Raw genomic sequence first — 20,532 nt, 5'->3', positions numbered from 1 at the left:
TCAGAATAATCTGAAAGTCACTAAGGGACAGGTTTTAGATTTACAATTTATTTTCCTTTCATGAATCGGTTTTGCATTAATTATCTTCAGTCCAGTAAAAAGATCAAACTTTAATGCAAATCAAGCTCATTGATTTTTTGTTGTTGTCTACCACTGGGATTAAGGGTAAAGTTGAAGATCAATAGCACTGTATCTCTAAACTTGGAGAGGTAAGAGGAAAATACCCAGCAGTGATAATGATGGACACCTGGCCAAAAACAAGTACATAGAAGTAATGCATTAAATGTTAACCGTCTCTCACCCAAGTCAATGATAACAGGCAGTCTATTTCTTTAATGCTACAAATAGCAAGTGTAAGTACCTTATAGTACTTTACACAAATTGGTGGCTCAAATTTTAGCTCTCCTCCTCTAATGCAATAGTTTAGCCAAAGTATAGTGAAAACCCCTTGGTCTTTGCAGTCAAACAAATATAAATTTAAATCCCAGGCACTACTCACTACACCTCTGCCACCTTCAACAAATCACTTAACCTTTTCAAAACCTTGGTTTTCTTAAATGTATTAAATAAAAATAATTAAATCCAAGATTTGGCACTAAAAACAACATTTAAGAATTGCCTGGCATCTAGGAAAAATACTCCATAAAGAGCAACTACTAACATGTAAAATGTTAATAGCATCTTATTCATCAATGCTCAATACATTTTAGTTGTAGATGACTAATTACAGAAGAGAAGTAAAGATCTGAAAGAGGAGGGAAACCACATAAAAAACGATCAACTTTATTTTCACCAATAAATCAGAAAAGAAATACTGAAATAAAGAAATCTATTACTAGCTTTCACACAACAACCCACAACTTATAACCGATAGTCTGGAAAGTTTGATTCCAATCAGTGCCTTGGAACTAGGAATTCTCAAATTAGTTCACAAAAGCCCATTTAAATTGTGATGTAGTTAAAATGAGATGTAGCTCAATAAAAGAAATAGAAAACAAAATAATGAATCACCAAACAATCCAGAAATCCAAATATGTAACTTATTTTGGAAGCTAGTGCTATAGAAAAGCTGTATTATGGAAGCTTTCTGTGGAGCCTCAGGTGAGTTTTCAGAGACATTACAGTAGCTTTTTTATGAAAGCGGATGACAGGACTTCCAGGAAGATGGTGGAATAGGATAGGTCGAGTTTACCCATGCTCTAGGGAATACCTAGAGAAGTGACAGAAAAACAACTGGGTAATACCAGAGTACAAATGACCCAAGAAGGTCTTCTACATTACAAAGGGAAGTCCTGGATGAAAAGGTTGAGGAAATGAGATGCAGAGAACCAGAGACCATTGGCTAGTATAAACTGCCTAATGTGCCCCTTTCCAAATGGAGGCCTAGAGCCCTCAGAAGTGCATGGACAGGGAGGCGAGGAAAAGAACTAAGTCAAATTGTGCTCCTCGAACATGCCTTACCCACAGGTGCCACCACCCCCCACCCATGAATCACATCCAGCCCCCTACATGTACACCAATGCCCAGCCCCACCACCCCAGTGCCCCAACTCTCCATACTCCCCCACAAACCACACATCTGCACCCTGATCCCTGCACCCTGTGTACCCCATGCACCTGCACCCCATGCCCCAACATCTGCGCCCCATCCCACCCCACACAAAGCTCCCCTAATCTGCCTCCCACCATAAACTGCCTCCATGTCCCCAAGTTGCATCCTGCCCCTGCACTCCAAGGACTGCCTGAGCCGCACCAGCCCCCACGGCCCCCATGCCATGCCCCCACAACCACCCATTCCAATGCCCCACACTCCTGGGCACCAGTGTAGCACCCATGCCCTGCCCCGCCACCATGCCACTGTATCCCATACAATAATCTGCACAGCATCCCACATCCATCTCACAAACACAAAACCTTAGACTACTGAGGGAAATCAACTTACAAAGTAACACTATCAAGATAATCAAATGCCTTGAAGGCAACAGATAATCACACAGCATGTGAAGATACAGACAGATAAAGCCCAAATTAATGACCAAATTAAAACACCAGAAAAAAAGGAAAGGAAAAAGAAAAGCACCAGAGGAGATACAGACTCTGGAACAACTAATCAGAGATGTTCATACAACTCTACTAAATAAACCCAATGGGTTGGCTAATGACATAAAAGAGATTAAGACAGCACAAGAAGAGCATAAAGAAGAATGTAAAAGAATAAATAGAAATATAGCAGATATCACAAAGATGAAAGATACTGTAGAACAAATCAAAACCATACTAGAGACATACAACAGAAGATCTGAAGAAGCAGAAGAAAGAATAAGCTAACCAGAGAACAGGACAATTGATTTTGAACACACAAAAGAACAAATGAGGGGGTGCAAGGGTAGTTCAGTGGTAGAATTCTCACCTGCCATGCAAGAGACCCAGGTTCAATTCCCAGACCCTGCATTTCCCCCAAAACAAGCAAACACACAAACAAAAAACCAAAGCAAGCAAAAAAAGTCAAGAAATGGTGCTGCAGTAACGGGATAATCACCTGGAAAAAGAATGAAATGTGACCCCAACATACAAGGTACCCCCCCCCCAAAAAAAATATGGCAAGAAGATAGAAAAATTTTAACTGGATCTCAGGGAAATAATGGACAACATGAGGGATACAAATATGTGAATCATCCATGTTCCAGAAGGAAAAGAGAAGAATAAAGGGCTAAGAAGATAACTTGAGGATAAAATCGGAGAAAACTTCCCAACCTCTATAAAACATAAAAGTAAGCAAATCAAAGAAGCCAAACAAACCCCAAAATAGAATAAATCCAAACAGATCTACTCTAAGACATATACTAATCATTCTGTTGAATGCTGAAAAGAAGAAAATTCTGAAAGCAGCGAGAGAAGAGCAATCTACTACATCAAGGGAAGACCAAGTTTGGAATACTCAACTGGCACTATGGAAGCGAGAAAGCAGTGGTATGATATATTTAAGATCCAGAAAGAGAAAGATTTCCAGCCAAGAATTCTATATCCAGCCAAACTGTCTGTCATAATTGAGGGAGAGATTTAAAACTTCAATGATAAAGACTGAGAAAACTAGTAAACAAGAGACCTGTCCTACAAGAAATACTAACAGGAGTTCTGTTGGCTGAAGAAAGAAAAAGAAAAAACAGAGAGAGAGAGAGAGGGAAAAGAATATATAGATTTGACAAATAAAAACTAAAGGATAGTCCAGAGTCTCCTCAACCATGCACTGAATCATGGATCACGGTTGCTCTTGAGGTATGCTCCTGTCACTGGTGGTTCCACCCACCTTGGGGCAAATATTCCAATATAGAATATGTCTTCACCCCATTGGAACCCCTGCTTCCCACTGGGAATCTGAAGTACTGCCTTTTGATTCTGAACCAGCCATTCGATGACTGCTTTCATCTTCTTTGGAGCAAAGCTCTTTTCAAAGCCTGTGCTGATAGAGGTGCCAACCACTTATATGACATCACTGAAGTAGAGCAAGAAAGTCTTTTGCCTGAACGCACCAATGGAGAATTTGATTCTATTAGGCCTGAAGTCAGAGAGTACTATAGCATTAAGGGTTGTGAGCTGATTTCAATTGCTGATTCAAGACCACACTGATTTGGAAGTACCTCCAAGTGCTCCAAAAGAAGATAAAAGAAAAAGACCTACAGGTTTATTTGATTGTGACACTGGGAGGACTTTGTAAACGTTATGACCAGATAGTGGCATCTGTGAGAACCCTGTTTCAAGCGACTAATATCACTCCTTTGCCAATTATAATAATTCAAGAAGAATCTCTAATCTACCTGCTCCAACCAAGAAAGCACAAGTTGCATGTAAACACTGAACTGGAAGGTGATTGGTGTCCTTAGACCTATTGGACAGCCTTGAAATCACGTTACTACAACAAGCCTAAAATGGAACCTCACTAACCATGTGCTTGGTTTTGAATACTAGTCAGTACTTCCAACACCTACAATAGCTCTGGGGTAATGACTGAGGAAACTGATCAGCCACTCCTCTGGACATGGCCATCAAAGCCTAACCTATCGACCAGCAACCATAGGTGTGCCTCTACCTTACCTCATCACCAATGAATTACTGCTCAGTAAGAACAGTTCACATGGGTTTACTGGAATCTACAATTCTCCAGAAAGCCACTAGTTCAGATAATCCTGGAAATATTATAAATGACAGATCTGAATTTTACAGTAAGAAGTAAAATCGTTATTTGTTAGGAAAGAAAATAAGCTCTATTGTATAAACTAATGTGAATCATTCCATTATAAAATTCAGTACTGATTATTTTTTATTGTGTCATTAATCATTCCTTTTATCCTAGAAATTCGTTTTTAATTTTGAAGCTGATAAAAGAGCTTCTAGCACGTCAACTGCTTCTGCTATCTGTCCTTAACTGCCTTTAACGAGGGCTACTTCTGAATGTCTTTTAATGTTTTTCTATTTTAGTATTTAATGTATTTCCCTATATAATTTATAGCACTTTTTACTGGAAAAAAATTTCAAAATTGGGGTATTAATACTATAACATTTCACTCTGGCCTATTACTGTATCTGGCATTATCTTTTAAAAAATAAATCAAGTCATTGACCCCCAAACTTTGGGAACAGATAATTATGTAAATTATAAGTGAAGAGAGAAATGACATGAAAGATAAATAAGTCTTGAAGCCCATCCTACTAACATAACTCCTAAACTCACCTTCTGAAATAAATGCCTAAACTTTAGTGGAATGACAGATCAAAATAGTTCCCATAGACTGAAAAAGTGTGCAGAAGAAAATTAAGCATAAAAATTCATTTACCTGGCACCTCAGACTGAAAAAAAATTCTGGTTCATAGGTCACAATTTTATTCAAATAAAGAACCTAGTGCTGAGAGCCTGAGGTTCCCTCCCACACTCAAATTGTAAATTCTAGCACTTTGCAGTTATAAGGCAGATAATGCACACAGCCAGGTTAAATAACCTGGTCCCTTGAATATATTCAAATTACTTTTAAAATGGGGCTCTCGTCATTATACATATTTACTAAAATGTTGCCATACAAATACTGATGTGCAAACATGAACACGCCCAATACATTTTATGCACACACAACCCCTATGTTGCTTTAAGGAAAAGGATCAGCAGCTTGTTTCTTCTTGGTGCTAACAACTTTGATTATGAAAGGACAGTGTGAGGCTTAGGTTGTAAATAGAAAAATGAAAAAGGGATCAGTGGAACGAACATACAATCCTGAAAATTACTCATTAGAAGAAATTATTGTATGAAAATACATATATGTGATTGATCTGAAAGTCAAAAATATTTATCAACGTGCAAAGAAAATAACTAAAGGATAACACAGTAGATTCAAGAACTGCTTTGACAGCAATAACTCTAAACATTTATGAACTAAACTTCATCAATTAAAAAATACAGATTGGCAGAATGGATTAAGTAAATATAATCCATCTAAATGCAGTTTATAGGAAACATATTTTAGATCCAAGGACACAAATGCATTAAAAGAGAAAGGATAGAAAAAGATGTGCTATGCAAGCTATAACCAAAAGAAATCAGGAGTGGCTACACTAATATCACACAAAATAGACTTTAAATGTTAAAGCATCATAAGAGACGACAAAGGAAACTACATATTAATAAAAGGAGCAACACAACAAGAAGAAATGATCATAAATGTTTATGTTCCCAATCAAGGAGCTCCAAAGTACATGAGGCAAACACTGGCAAAACCTAAGGAGCTATAGATATTTCAACAATTATAGTGGGAGCCTTCAATACACCACTCTTCACTATATATAGAACCAGTCAGAGAATCAACAAGGAAATACAAAACCTAATTTGATAAACGAATTAGACCTGACACATACGTACATAGTTACACCCCTGAAACCAGGATGTACATTCTTCTCTAGTACTCATTGAATATTCTACAGGATCGATCATATCCAGGACACAAAACAGGTCATTATACATTTAAAAAGACTGAAATTATTCAAAACGCTTTCTCTGATCAAAATAGAATCAAGTTGGAAATCAATAACCACCAAGAACCAGAACATTTACACATATGTGCATTATTAAAAAATGCACTCTTAAACAACCAGTGGGTCAAAGAAGAAATTGCTAGAGAAAAAGGTAACTATCTAGAGACCAATGAAAATGAGAAAATGACATATCAGAACTTACAGGATGAGGCAAAGGCAGGGCTGAGAGGGAAATGCATTGCTCTCAATGTCTACATTAAAAAAGAAGAAAGCAAAAATCAAGGACTTAATGCTTACCTGGAGGAACTAGAGAAAGAATAGCAAACTAACCCCAAAGCAAAAAAAGGAGAAATAACAAAGATTAAAGCAGAATTAAATGAATTAGAGAACAAAACAATACTACAATCAATAAAACTAAGTTGTTTTTTGAGAAAATTAATAAAATCGATGGACTCCTAGCTAGGATGACAAAAAAGAGAGAGGATGCAAATAAACAAAATTGGAAATGAGAAGGGGGGATATTACCACAGACCCTGAAGGAATAAAAAAAAAATCGTACGAGAATACTATGAACAACTATACGCCGACAAACTAGACAACTTAGATGAAATGGACAAATTCCTAGAATCACATGAACAACCAACAATAACTTGAGAAGAAAGAGAAGATTTCAACAAACTAATCATAAGTAATGAGATTCAACCATTAATTAAAACTCTTTTCACAAAGAAAAGCCCAGGGCCAGACGGTATCACAGGGGAATTTTTTTTTTTTTTTTTTTACTTTTTTTTTTTTTTTTACATGGGCAGGCACCGGGAATCGAACCCAGGTCCTCTGGCATGGCAGGCAAGCATTCTTGCCTGCTGGGCCACTGTGGCTCGCCCGGGAGTTTTTTTTTTAATCACCACAATCGACTTCTTTTTTGTGAAAAATAACATGTATATAAAAAAAGCAATAAACTTCAAAGCACATCGTAACAATCAGTTGTAGAACAAATTTCAAAGTTTGATATGGGTTACAATTCCACAATTTTAGATTTTTACTTCTAGTTGCTTAAAGATACTGGAGACTGAAAGATATATGAGTATAATGATTCAGCAATCATACTTGTTTATTAAACCCTACTCCTCTGTATAACTCCACCAGCATCTTTGATCTTTCTCCCACTCTTTAGGGGTATTTGGACAATGCCCAGTCTAACTTTTTCACACTGGAAGAGGCTGTAGATAATATGGGGTAGGGGGGATGGAATTAGTTCATGTTCTAGAGAGGCTGGCTGGCCCCTTTAGGTTTCAGGACTTACCTGATCCAGAGATCCATCTGGAGGTTGTAGATTTCTGGAAAATTACCCTAGTACATGGAACCTTTGTAGAATCTTATAAAATGCCCTAGATGTTCTTTAGGATTGACAGGAATAGTTTCGCTTGGGGGTTGGCAAGTTATGGTAGGTAGCACTGTCTAACTGCCTTTTATATAAGAGTGACCTCCAGAGTAGCCTCTCAATTCTATATGAACTCTTTCAACCACTGTATCAGCTAGGGTTCTCTAGAGAAACAGAATTTAACAGGGAACACTCATAAATATAAAATTTATAAAAGTGTCTCACGTGACTACGGGAACACAGAGTTCAAAATCCACAGGGCATGCTGTGAAGCCAAGAATTCTGATGGAAGGTCTGGACGAACTTCACAGGAGAGGCTCACCAGCTGAAGCAGGAATAGAACCTATCTCTTCTGAATCCTCCTTAAAAGGCTTCCCGTGATTAGATTAAGCATCACTCATTGCAGAAGACACTCCCCTTTGGCTGATTACAAATGGAATCAGCTGTGGATGCAGTTGACGTGATCATGATCTAATTCTATGAAATGTCCTCATTGTAACAGACAGGTCAGCACTTACCCAACCAGACAAACAGGTACCACAACTTGGCCAAATTGACACATGAACCTGACCATGACAGCCACTGATACCTTATTTGTTTCACTTCTTTTCCTCCTTTTGGTCAGGATGGCATTGTTGAACCCACGGAGCCAGGACGAGAGTCAACACTGGGAATCATCTCCTACAACACCAGAGAGATTTGCACCTCCGATGTCCACATATGGGGTGGGGGTGAGGAGACAATGATTTCACTTGGAGAGATGGGAGTAGAGAGACAGAGGACATATCTGAGCAACAAAAGAGGTTCTCCAGAAATAACTCTTAGGCATACGTATGGGTAGGCTAAGCTTTTCCACTACATACATAAACTTCACAAAAGCAAGCCTCAAGATTAAGGGCTTAGGGCGGGCAAAGGCAGCTCAGTGGCAGAGTTCTTGCCTGCTGTGCCAGGAAACCTGGGTTCAATTTCTGGTGCATGCCCATGCAAAAAAAAAAAGATTAAGGCCTATTGAGTTGGGTGCCTAATGTTTGACAAAGTATCAGGGTTTCCAGTAGTAAAGTTTAATAGTTTCATATTTTTTCTCTTTACAGGGGAATTTTATCAAACATTCCAGAAAAGAACTGCCACCAATCCTGCTCAAACTTTTCCCAAAAACTGAGGATAAAGGAACACTGTAAGACTCATTTTTTGAAGCTGTCATGGTCAGGTTCATGTGTCAACTTGGCCAAGTGGTGGTACTTGTTTGTCTGGTTGGGCAAGTGCTGGCCTGTCTTTTGCTATGTGGACATTTCACAGAATTAAATCATGATCACTTTGGCTATATCCACAGCTGATTCCATTTGTAATCACCCAAGGGGAGTGTCTTCTGCAATGAATGATGCTTAATCTAATCACTGGAAGCTTTTTAAGGAGGATTCAGAAGAGACAGGTTCTCTTCCTGCTTTGGCCTGCAAGCCTCTCCTGTGGAGTTCATCTAGACCCTCTGCCGGAAATCGTCAGCTTCACAGCCTGCCCTACAGATTTCGGATTCCACATTCACACAGTTACGTGAGACACTTTTATAAAATTTATATTTACAAATATTGCCTGTTGACTTTGTTTCTCTAGAGAACCCTAATACAGAATTAACTTCACTCTAATACCAAAAACGGGTAAAGACACTTTAAGACAGGAAAACTACAGGCCAATCTCCCTAATGAATATAGATGAAGAAATTTCCAAACAAAATACTAGCAAATCGAACCGAATGACACATTAAAAGAATGATACGCCATGACCAAGTAGGGTTTATACCAGGAATGCAAGGGTGGTTCAACACAAGAAAATTAATCAACATAATATAGTACATTGACAAATCAAAGGGAAAAATCACATAATCATATTGATTGATGGTGAAAAAGCATGCAAGAAAATTCAGCACCCTTTCCTGATAAAAATATTTCAAATGGTAGGAATCAAAGAAAACTTTCTCAATACCATAAAGGGCACGTATGAAAAGCCTATACCCAATATCATACTTAATGGTAAGAGAATGAAAGCATCCCCCCTAAGATCAGGAACAAGAAAAAGGCTGCCCATTGTCACCGCTGTTATTCAACATTGTTCTAGAAATTCTAGCTAGAGCAGTCAGGTAGGAAAAAGAAATAGGAGGCATCCAAATAGGAAAAGAAGAAGTGAAACTTCCATTACTTATAGATGACATGACACTATACTTGAAATATCCTGAGAAACCTATGGCAAAGCTTCTTGAGCCAATAAACAAATTCAACAAAGTGGCGGGATATAAGATTTAACTGCAAAAATCAGTAATATTTCTATACACAACCAATAACCTAACTGAGGAGACAATTAAGGGAAAAATTCCATTCAAAACAGCAACTGAAAGAATCAAGTATTTAGGAATAAACTTGACCAGGAAGGTAAAGGACCTGTACACAGAAAACTATATAATGCTGCTAAAAGAATCAAAGAAGAGCTAAATAGGTGGAAAGACATTCCATGCTTATGGATAGGAAGGTTAAATACAGTTTAGCCTTCTACCCAAATTGATGTCCAGATTCAATACAATACCCGTCAAAATTCCAAGAATGTACTTTGAAGACCAGGAAAAGCAAGTTATCAAATTCATTTGGAAGAGAAAGGGAACTCAAGCAACTAAAAAATATTCTCAAAAAGAATTAAGAGGCAGGATTAATATTTCCTGATTTTAAAGCTTATTATAAAGCCATAGTAGTCAAAACAGCATGGTACTGGTGACAAAGACAGAAATATTGAATTGAGAGTGAAGAAACAGACAACCAAATCTATGGTCAACTGATCTGTGACAAGGCCCCCAAATCCACTGAACTGGGACAAAAGTTTTTTCAATAAACAGGCATGGGAGAATTAGATATCAATAGCCAAAAGAATGAGATAGGACCATTACTTTACACCCTGTATTAGTTAGGGTTCTCTAGAGAAACAGAATCAACACGAAACATTTGCAAATATAAAATTTGTAAAAGTGTCTCGTGTAACCATGGGAACACAGCGTCCAAAATCCACAGGGCAGGCTGTGAAGCGACGATTCCAATGGAAGGCCTGGACAAACTCCACAGGAAGTTTCTGAAGCAGGAAGAAGCTGTCTCTTCTGAAACATCCTTAATAGGCTTCCAGCTATTAAATTAAGCGTCACTCATTGAAGACACGCCCCTTGGCTGATTACAAATGGAATCAGCTGTGGATGCAGCTGATGTGATCATGATTTAATTCTATGAAATGTCCACATTGCAACAGACAGGCCAGCACTTGGCCAACCAGACACACAGGTACCACCACAACAAAAGAACAGAAAAAACGTTATAATAAAAGGAGCTAATGATATGACTAGACATTTTTCAGAAAAGCAAAAACAGATGGCTAGAAAGGACATGAAGAGATTTTCGTTTTCATTAGCTATAAGGGAAATGCAGATCAAGACTACTATGAGACATACCTCAGACATATAACAAAGACTGCCATTAAATAGGAAAACACAAATGTTGTAGCAGATGTGGATAAACTGGAATACTCAGCCACTGCTGGTGGGAATGTATAATGGTACAGCCTCTAAAGAAGACACTTTGGTGGTTCCTTAGAAAACTGAATATCGAGTTGCCCTAAGACCCAGCAATATAACTAATCGGTTTATACCCAGAAAAGCTGAAAGCAGGTACACAGACACACCAATATTCACAGGAGTATTATTCACATGCCAAAAGATGGAAACAATCCAAATGTTCATCAAAAGAAGAGTAGATAAACAAAATGTGATAAATACACGTGATGGAATATTATGCAGGCATACAAAATAGGTCCTGAAGCATATGATAACATGGATGAACCTTGTTATCATAATGCTAAGGGAAATAAGCCAAATACAAAAGGATAGATACTGTATGATTTTCCATTTATGACCTTGGTAAAGGTAAACTGAGATGCTTATAATAGAATATAGGGGACCTGGAGATACACAGAAGTTAGAGATGGGTGAACAATTAGTCAATGAGATTGAACTTAAATGTAAGGAAATGAACAGAACTGAATGGAGTTCTGTATTGGGTCTGTAAATAATATTGCCATATTGAAGGTGAGTATGACAGAAAGCGGTTGTACAGAGCCATGTATCCTACCAATTAACACTAAAAACATAAATAAGCTCTTGCATGAACTACTTCAAAGGTATGATCTTGTACAAAGAGTTTATAATAACAGGGTATGGGGGGGGAACTACTACTGCATGTTATGGGCTATGTTTAACAGGAAGACATCAATAGTATCACAACAATACCAGAAGTAAATAATTGGCGGGAATCGGGGGGGGGGGGGGGTACAAAAATTAAGGGGAGGTTTGGATTTTCTATTTGGTGAGGGTGTATTTATCAGTTAATTTCCTCTTGAGAGCAATGAAAATTGTCCAGAATTAAGAGTGATGATGATTACACCACTAAGTGAGGATAATGTGAAACATGGATTGTTGATTTTGGGCATTATACATGATGCCCAAAGGATGGAGGTGGCTGAAATATACACTGACTGATAAGTAGGATGGCGAACTATGGTGTATATGACCAAATATTGTGCTGCTACAGAAAGGAACAAAGTAATGAGGCATGCAACAATGTGAATAAACCTGGAGGAAGACATTATGCCGTGCAAAATAAGCCTGAAACAAAAGAGTAAATACTGTATGGTCTCATTTAAGAAATACTTATAAGAAAATCAGGGCCTAGATTATAAGCTCTTACAGCAGTCACATTTAGTCCAGAGCTGTAATTATTATTTCAAGATTGTGAGAGGCTGTATTATATACGAATATCCTGGTATTTCCCTGGAACTTTGGATATCTGTGTGAAACCTGAGACTCAGAGTAGGAGTTCTACAGGTCTGAAAGTCAGTATTGCCACGTATAGAACAACTATTAGAAAGTTAAAATGATATCGCTCTTAAATTAGAAATAAGAACAAAGCAATCTGGTTGGGACTAAGGTAAATCGGAATATAAGGGTAAGGAGGACATTGTCTGTTTCTTAAAACTTCAACTACTCTATGAGACCAAATGAAGAGAGGTTTATTTTGCCCAAAACTTTAATTTTCTTTAGCATTTCATCTACCTCAATATCGGGATAGAACATTTAAAAAACAAAACACATGTAATTCTGTATATCTTAATGTAATGCCCAGACACATCCCAGAGTATGTTAAGCAGATAATTTAAAAGTACTGGTGAAGTCCCTTGAGGGATGGGAGAAAAATATGAAACTATTAAACTTTACCACCAGGGAAATCCCTTGATACTGTCTTAAACACTGGGCACTCCCAAGTCAATAGGCCAAGCCTTATTGAGGCTTGCTCTTCTGAAGCTTATTTACATAGTGGAAAAGCTAAGGCTATCTGTAGTTATGCTCACAGTTAACTTCCAGAGACCTTTTTTGTTACTCAGATTGGCCTCTGTCTTTCTATAAGCCCAACTCTGTAGATAAAATCATTACACTCCCCCTAGGTGGGATATGACATCCAGGGGTGATACGATTCTCAGGTGGCCTGGCCCTGGCACCATGGGATCAACAATCCCTTCTGGCCAAATTGGGGGGAAGGGGTGGAGGACAACTGTAATAAATAAGGTATCAGTGGCTAAGAGAGCTCAAATAGAGTTGAGCGGCTACTCTGGAGGCTACTCTTTATGCAAGCTTCAGCTAGATATTGCTATTTATAATGGTTTACCAAACCCCAACCAAAACCATTTCTGACAACCCTAAAGAATACCTGGGGCTTTATGTGAGAGTCTGCAAAGGTTCCACGCACTATGTTTACTTTCCAGAAACCTACAACCTCCTGTGGGTTCCTAGGCGAGGTAAGACCTGAGACGCAGAGGGGCCTCTCCATAACATCAATTAATTCCATCCCCGATCCCATATTATCAATAGCCCTTTTCAACATGAAAAATTTAGAATGGACATAGCCCAAATACCCCTAAAGATTGGACAAAAGATCAAAGGAGAAGTGGAGTTATAACAGAAAACACAAGATTTAACAAATGAGTATGACTGCTGAATCTGTATTGATAGGTCTTTTCGTCTCCGGTGTCTTGGAACAGCTAGAAGGAAAAACTTAAAATTGTGGAACTGTAACCCATACCAACCTCTGAAATCTGTTATACAACTAACTGTTGTGGTGTGCTTTGAAATTTATTGCTCTTTGTGTGTGTATATATATATTGTTTATTGTTTTTCACAATAAAATTTGAGGGAAAAAAAGCTGATGACCCTCCTTCTTTACCATATTTAATTTCACTTCAAATATTATATCTTTCAGTATAAGCAAAACACCAACACTCTTATTCTTAAAAGCCATGATTGCAATACATATTTCACAAATGAAAGGGAGTAACTGGGGAAGAATTAGAAGAAAGACAAGAACAAGGAGTTTTAAAGACTGTGTTCAATTATAAAGGACAAGAGCCTTCAACTGTATATGATAACCTCAACAGTATAAAATTGAAGTGGAGGTGAACACAACATTAAAATATTAAGGGAGGAAATCAAAGAAATAAGAACTGGTGAGAGCCCCACCATGATTAACTTATTTTTCACATTTCAGATTATTAAAAGGTAGAGGAACATGAAAGCAAGCAAAATATTCTAGAGCCTGACATTTATATAAAGGAAGATTTTCTAATCCCTTTGTATTGCTTCAAATTCCTCCAATTAACTTATCCTTTTTGTTTACTATATATATTTATATGTAGAAAATACGTAAGACTAGAATTTGAAAGCGGACTTGTGAAATTTAACAGCACATGACAGAATAAAACTAAACTAATTTAGGAAAGTCTCCTCCAAAGCCAGAAGCTATGTTAAAGGCCTCTTAGACTATGAGGAAGGCCAGTGATTTCAAACCAAAATATAAGCTTTCAAGTTTCTCAAGGAGAAGTCAAAGAATCAGCTTCACATAGTACAATTTATTCAACAATTTAGCATACCTTCCCATGAAATTAACTACCTAAATGCTTTTCGAAAATGTGGATAAATCTTGAAAAAAATTAAAGAAGAGATGTTGTGGCAGATAAAATAAGATTTTCTATACCCTGGTCTTAAATCCAGAACCTGTATCAATAAGAGTAACTTTTACAAACTAAACACACACCTAACAATGAGCAAACCTCAAATAATTTAGGCAGACCCAATTAGAAACTGGGACTAACTGTTCAAATAACTAAAGAAGGGCTAAACTAGCCTGTTTCATTTGTGAAGAACATGCTTATTAGTCAAAATAGTCACTTTCAGACAAATTAAATCTCTCCATATATCACCCTATATAAACTTTGTCAAATTAAGTGCTATCCAAGGGTATAAAAGAATTCTACACCTCTCATCTCTCACCTCTTTCCTTGTGAGAGTGTCCGCATCTCTTCTCACATGTGTGCCTAATAAACTTTCTACTTGCTTACTCTTAAAAAAAGAAAAGAATTCTAAACAATCAACCTTCATGAGAAAACAGGACTACAGAAATGTTAATGTGGGATGCTATAAAATTTTGGACCTAGGAACCTATGAATAAGAAGATGCTGTGTGTTCATCATGACCACCAAGCATTTCTAATAAATCTCTCACATATTTACAAATATCTGTCAAATGTATACAGATACTGATTTGATTAATAATACATAAATGTCCTTCAGTTGATCTTTTTTTCCTGACTACTCAGTTATAATTTTCCATATTTTTTCTCTTTTCTATTAAATTTATATTTAATAATTTGGGAAAAGGTAAAATCCTGAAGAGCCTAGTCAAATATATCTTCATTTTAACTTTACCAAGCTACATTCAACTATGTACATATAAGTGTTACATTACATTCAATCTCAAGAAATCTTAAGACAATTCCTTATTTTAATTAGCCTGTGATTTTCTCTTACAAAAGAGCTGTACTTAAGGACAAATTACTCTTTAAAGTGCAGGTGAATAATATAATATGTCAATTCAACCAATAAATTTTTCCAGAGTGATAAGTGAACAGAAACCAAAACTATCAAAATATTATTTGCTCTATGAGAATTACTTATTAAATGTTTAGTCAACCATAACTGCTGAAAGACACAGAAACCCCACCAAACTTAATTTAAGAACTTACCAATTTCCCTTGCAATTCTGACAGCTTCATCTGTATCCTGTAAAAGTAGGAAATGAGCTTCAACATTAATCCCATCAGCTATTACATAATGTCTTTAGGGCAGTCATATATTGTACTACTGTCTCCTCTGATTCACTTAATGTTCAATTTTACAACCTTGCAACTCTTTTCTTTCAGAGAATTGTAAAATTAATACCATAAGTGGAATGTAAATTCTACTTCATCATTATTATATTAAGAAATTCAAAGCAGTTTGAAATGAGCTGGCAGGAAGCACTACAAGAATTGTCAAATAATTTGGTGCAGTTGGAGGAATTTAATGACAGAATTTAGAAGTTTACAATCAATACTGAATCATAAATCAGATCATTAAAGCTTGTCTACAGCCAGCCTGTTTGTCTGATATTTATGTATCATGTTTTCCTAGATTTCGTCACCAGGGGGAGTTGATTCTCTATTGTTTAGGAAGGGCTCAATAGATTTTCCAGAAATAAAAAAGTAAATTTCCAGAATCTATTAGAATTACCAATTGTTGGAGGGGGGAGTGTATTCATTTATTAATCTCTATAATCCTTTTTTTTTTCATTTCATCTTATTTTCAGATACACATTTTATCTCTACCTATTCCTGTTACATAAATATTACCAGTTATATCTTGTTATATAAACAAAAACCCTAACATCAATGAACCAAGTTGAGAGAAAAAAAAAAATTCCAAAGGGCTATGGAAAGAAAATGATCTCCAAAGCAGTACAAGTTAGAGTTTATCAATGTAATGAACAGTTACTGTTAACTATCAACCAATACTGCTTGTATCTCTAAGTAATAGAAAGAACAAAAACTTCCCCTGAATCTAAACCAGTTCATTGATAATTAACTCTCACCTTATAAACCCAACATAGGGCAATCCTCATACATTTCCTGATAAATATATAAATATCAGAGACACAAACAAGCTGGCTGTGGACAAGCTTTAATGATCTGATTTATGATTCAGTATATCTCCCCAGGTAACAATAAAGAGAAAGTTGAAAAGATGGTCCAAGCCTCCTTCCAAATTTATTATTTTTTATGGTTCAGTGACACAAACTAAACTGTCCCAAGGAAAGACAATAATGTTTCAAAACCACCAGCTAATACACATGCCTAATTTTTTTAAAAACAACTTAAAATATTAGTTAAATCCAATAGTTTCTAAGCTACGTACATTTTAAAAAGTAGAGTAACCTTGTCAGAATCCCCTACCCCACCAATAAAAGGGAGCTACATTTGATTAATTTATGTCCAATTTTAAAAAGCAAAACAAAACAAAATCTTCCTTAAAAGTCTTCAGTACCTAATAACATTCCTTGAATAAGGAGGTTGGCAGGGGGGGTTGTCAGAAAAATTTAATTTCCTTTCATTAGCCAGTCTGCTCCACAAATAGGTGCTTGTTAAGTTCAAAGTGGTCCTGAGAGCAACATCAGTTTTAAGTCCCTTTTTTACTCCAAGCAGTCACATCTGCTAATGAGATTTTCCAAATAATGATTGTTTTTAAGTCAGAGATAAATCCATACCTTCTTCTACCCTATCCCCTACCCTACCCCACCCCCACCCCCACTCACCATAACCAAGGTTTACTGCTTTATTACACCTTGCTGTTTTCGGTGATTCTATATTCTCCAAATTTTACTTGAAAGGGATTAAAATCCATGCAAAGGGTCATTTAAGAATGTTAGTGATTTGCACACATTGAATTTGAAGGTTCTTTGTTCAAGCCAGTGACAGTTATTCCAGAATATTTTCCCTTAATAGCCTCTTCTGTCAGGAAGTGTTAAACCTGCTAAACGCAGACAATTAGAGCCTCCAGAACAAAATACAGGAAGAGTGAGGACTGAAGACTTGATTATAACAAGCCTAGAAGGAAACTTTTCACTTTTATTTCAAATGTATAACAGTATATTTACAAAAGATACTGCGAGATGGCGGGCCGCGGTGGCTCAGCGGGCAAAGTGCTTGCCTGCCATGCCGGAGGACCTCGGTTCGATTCCCGGCCCCAGCCCATGTAAAAAACAAACAAACAAACAAAATACAATAAAACAAGAAAATGTTTAAAGATGTTTCCCTTTCTTCCTCCCTTCCTTCCTTCCATCCTTCCTTCCTTCTCTCTGTCTTTCCTTCCCTTCCTCCCTCTCTCTTAAAAAAAAAAAAGATACTGCGAGAAAATAAACTGTTGTCTGAAAAATTAGTTACCTTGAGAACAGACAAGTTAAACAGATAATATCCAGAAGTCATCATTTTGTTATTTGTTTTATGTAAACACATAATATAGATGTGTACGTATGTACCCAAAGCAAAATTCTACTATAAACTGCCAAAAACAATTCTGTTTAACAAGCATGCATAAAAGTTTTCTTACCTTGAAAATCAATTCTACAAAATGAACTTTGACATAAAAATCAAACTGTCTAAAAAATTAATTTTTCACATGTCATTCTTGCATCCCAAAGTTTTTACTGAGGACTTATTTATGTGCTAGACATTTAAAAAATCTTATTAGTTTTAATAATAAACTATTAAATAATCAAGTCTAATACATTCTTTCAGCACATTTAATTTCATTATCAGATATGTAAAATTACTTTTAAAGAGATAAAACACCTGACATAGTTCCAGATTCATGAGGTTTGTACTTTATAATTTTCACATAAGGCTAAAGGAAGAAAAAAATTTTAACAAAAACTTGAATAACAAGAACCAGCAAACAACAGTAAAAATGAGCAAAAGAGTAAATAAGAAGTTCACATAGAAATCCAAAAAGATAGTATATAAAATATATTCAACCTTGGTCATATTTACAGAAACGTGAATTTTAAAATGAGGTATTACTTTTCACCTGTCAAATTAAAGTTCGATAATGACCAGGAATGGTGATTTGCAGGTAATTAAGCACTTTTTATACTACTGAAGGAGTGTAACATAGTACAATCTTTTAAAAAAGAAAGTGCCAGTATCTATCAAAAGATTGAGGACATACTTCCTTTGACCCAGAAATTTCACTTCTCAAAGTTATCCTATAGATAACTATAGATATCCTATAGATAGACTCGCAGGCATGCAAAAAGAGAGACATATGGGGAACTTGTTTTTAATTTGTTAGTGGTGGTTTGATAAAAAAGAAAAACAAATCCTGTCGATTAAGCCTGCAATAAGGGAGGGGTTAAATAAACGATACATCCATACAATAGAATATTTTATATATGTCTTTTAAAAGAATGAGGTAGACCTATATGTTTAATTCATCCATTTATACATTAATTCAATAAATATTTACTGAACAGCACTACATGCAATATAGTTTCTGCCTTCATGAAGCTTACAGCCTAACAAGAGAAACAGAAAATAGAGCAAACAAATCAACCGAGAATTGAAATAAATGTTACAAAGGAAACAAATAGTACTGAGAGAGAGAATTTGAGGGAAAACAATTTTAGATTACTCAGAAAGGGTCTTTTCTTTAGTAAAATTTCAGTTAAAACCTGAAGGATAAATATATCAAGCCTCCATGGGAAGATTAGGAAGAAAAAATTCTAGACTAAAGGAACAACAAATACAAAATCCCTGCACAAGGAAGATACTAGCTATGTTCTAGATACCAAAAGAGAACCCATGAAGCTAAAATTTAAGCACAATATGTGGAAGAAAAGGACAGAATGAAGTAATAGTGGAAGGCATGAATCTGTTCTAGCAGAGCCTTAGGAGTTAAGGTAGAGTCCCAGATGCCTTGGTTCTATGCAAGGAAGTAATCATTCATATTTAGGTTTTAAGATTATACTCACACTCTAAAAGTATGCAAAATATAGTAGATAATGTGGAAAAAAAAGTTAACCATAAGATAGTACATATAGTATAACCTATTAAAATTAATACAGAAATACATATCTGAATGTATAATTAAGTTCATGCATGGTGAGATTTTAAAACGTCAGCTTCACTTATTGCTTGGAAATAGAATTAATCGTTAGGTCAAATGAACAATTTTTACTTAACATACACATTTAGGTACACTTTGAACTTTTTTATAAGGATGTTTGTAACTTTCATAATTTAAAAATTAAATCAGTCTCCCTTTAAAGGTGATTTTCAAATTATCTAATTCAGGATTTCCAGAGCATTAAAAGTTATCCAAACAAACCAGTATTTCCAAAATCTGCTTAACCTTTCTATGATTTCTCATTATCTTAGAATCAAGTTCAAATTGCTTAACTTGGTTGCTATTTTTGACCCTGTCTCTCTATCTTAGTTTGCCAAGGCTGCTTTAAAAAAGTACCAAAGAGTAGTATGCTTAAACAATGGGAATTTATTGTCTCACAGTTCTGGAGGCCAGAAGTCTCTGAAGTCTGGAGCATTCTGGTGGTGTGTTGCCAACAATCTGTAACTCAATCTCTGCCTCCGTCACATGGCTATCTCTCATCTCATCTGTCTCCCACTTATAAGAACTCCTGTCACATTAAATTAAGGCCTAACCTAATTCAGTCTTTCCTCACCTTAACTAATATTACCTTCAAAGATCCCATATACAAATGAGCTCATAGCCACAGGACCAGGGATTGGGACTTAAATAAGTTATTGTGGGGGCTATGATTGAATCCATTAAAACTACCTAAGCGACCAGTCTCAACCCGTCTCTCTCCATTTCATACTTTACTCGCCAATCCAAATTCAATGCACTCTCTCTAGCTTTTACACGTCCTACTCGGCTCTTCTCTTCTGCTCCATATCAACAAGACAACTTTTATTACTACATGCCAAGTACTGGCATAGGCACTGAAGAACACGAGGAAATAATAAAAACACCATCATAGCCCTCAAGAAATTTACAGTCTAGACGGAAACATAGACCTTAAATATGATTACACCAGCAGCTAATAAATCAAAATCATGAAGCATATTACATACAGGAAGTGAAGGGGGCACTTAATAGAAGGCTCTCTAATTCAGTTTG

At 36.3% G+C, this 20,532-nt stretch overlaps 1 protein-coding gene and 1 pseudogene across 7 annotated transcripts in view; one reads left to right on the top strand and one right to left on the bottom strand.

Annotated features, from left to right (window-relative positions):
- Nucleotides 1-20,532, bottom strand: part of PCCA (propionyl-CoA carboxylase subunit alpha) — a 626,991-nt gene that overhangs the window by 395,942 nt on the left and 210,517 nt on the right. For 6 of the 7 annotated variants that reach the window (XM_077158591.1, XM_077158589.1, XM_077158590.1 and 3 more), the window contains one exon: nt 15,549-15,585. The exons of the other annotated variant lie outside the window; for it this stretch is intronic. In XM_077158591.1, coding sequence (XP_077014706.1) covers nt 15,549-15,585 — 37 coding nt within the window. The remainder of the gene's footprint in view (nt 1-15,548; nt 15,586-20,532) is intronic. 7 annotated transcript variants of the gene reach the window in all.
- Nucleotides 1,077-4,105, top strand: LOC143679652 (thiamine pyrophosphokinase 1 pseudogene; annotated as a pseudogene).

This window comes from Tamandua tetradactyla, chromosome 4 (assembly GCF_023851605.1).
Source record: "Tamandua tetradactyla isolate mTamTet1 chromosome 4, mTamTet1.pri, whole genome shotgun sequence".
Lineage (NCBI taxonomy): Eukaryota > Metazoa > Chordata > Mammalia > Pilosa > Myrmecophagidae > Tamandua > Tamandua tetradactyla.
Note: the sequence above shows the minus strand (reverse complement) of the source record. Positions and strands in the feature narration are given on the sequence as shown.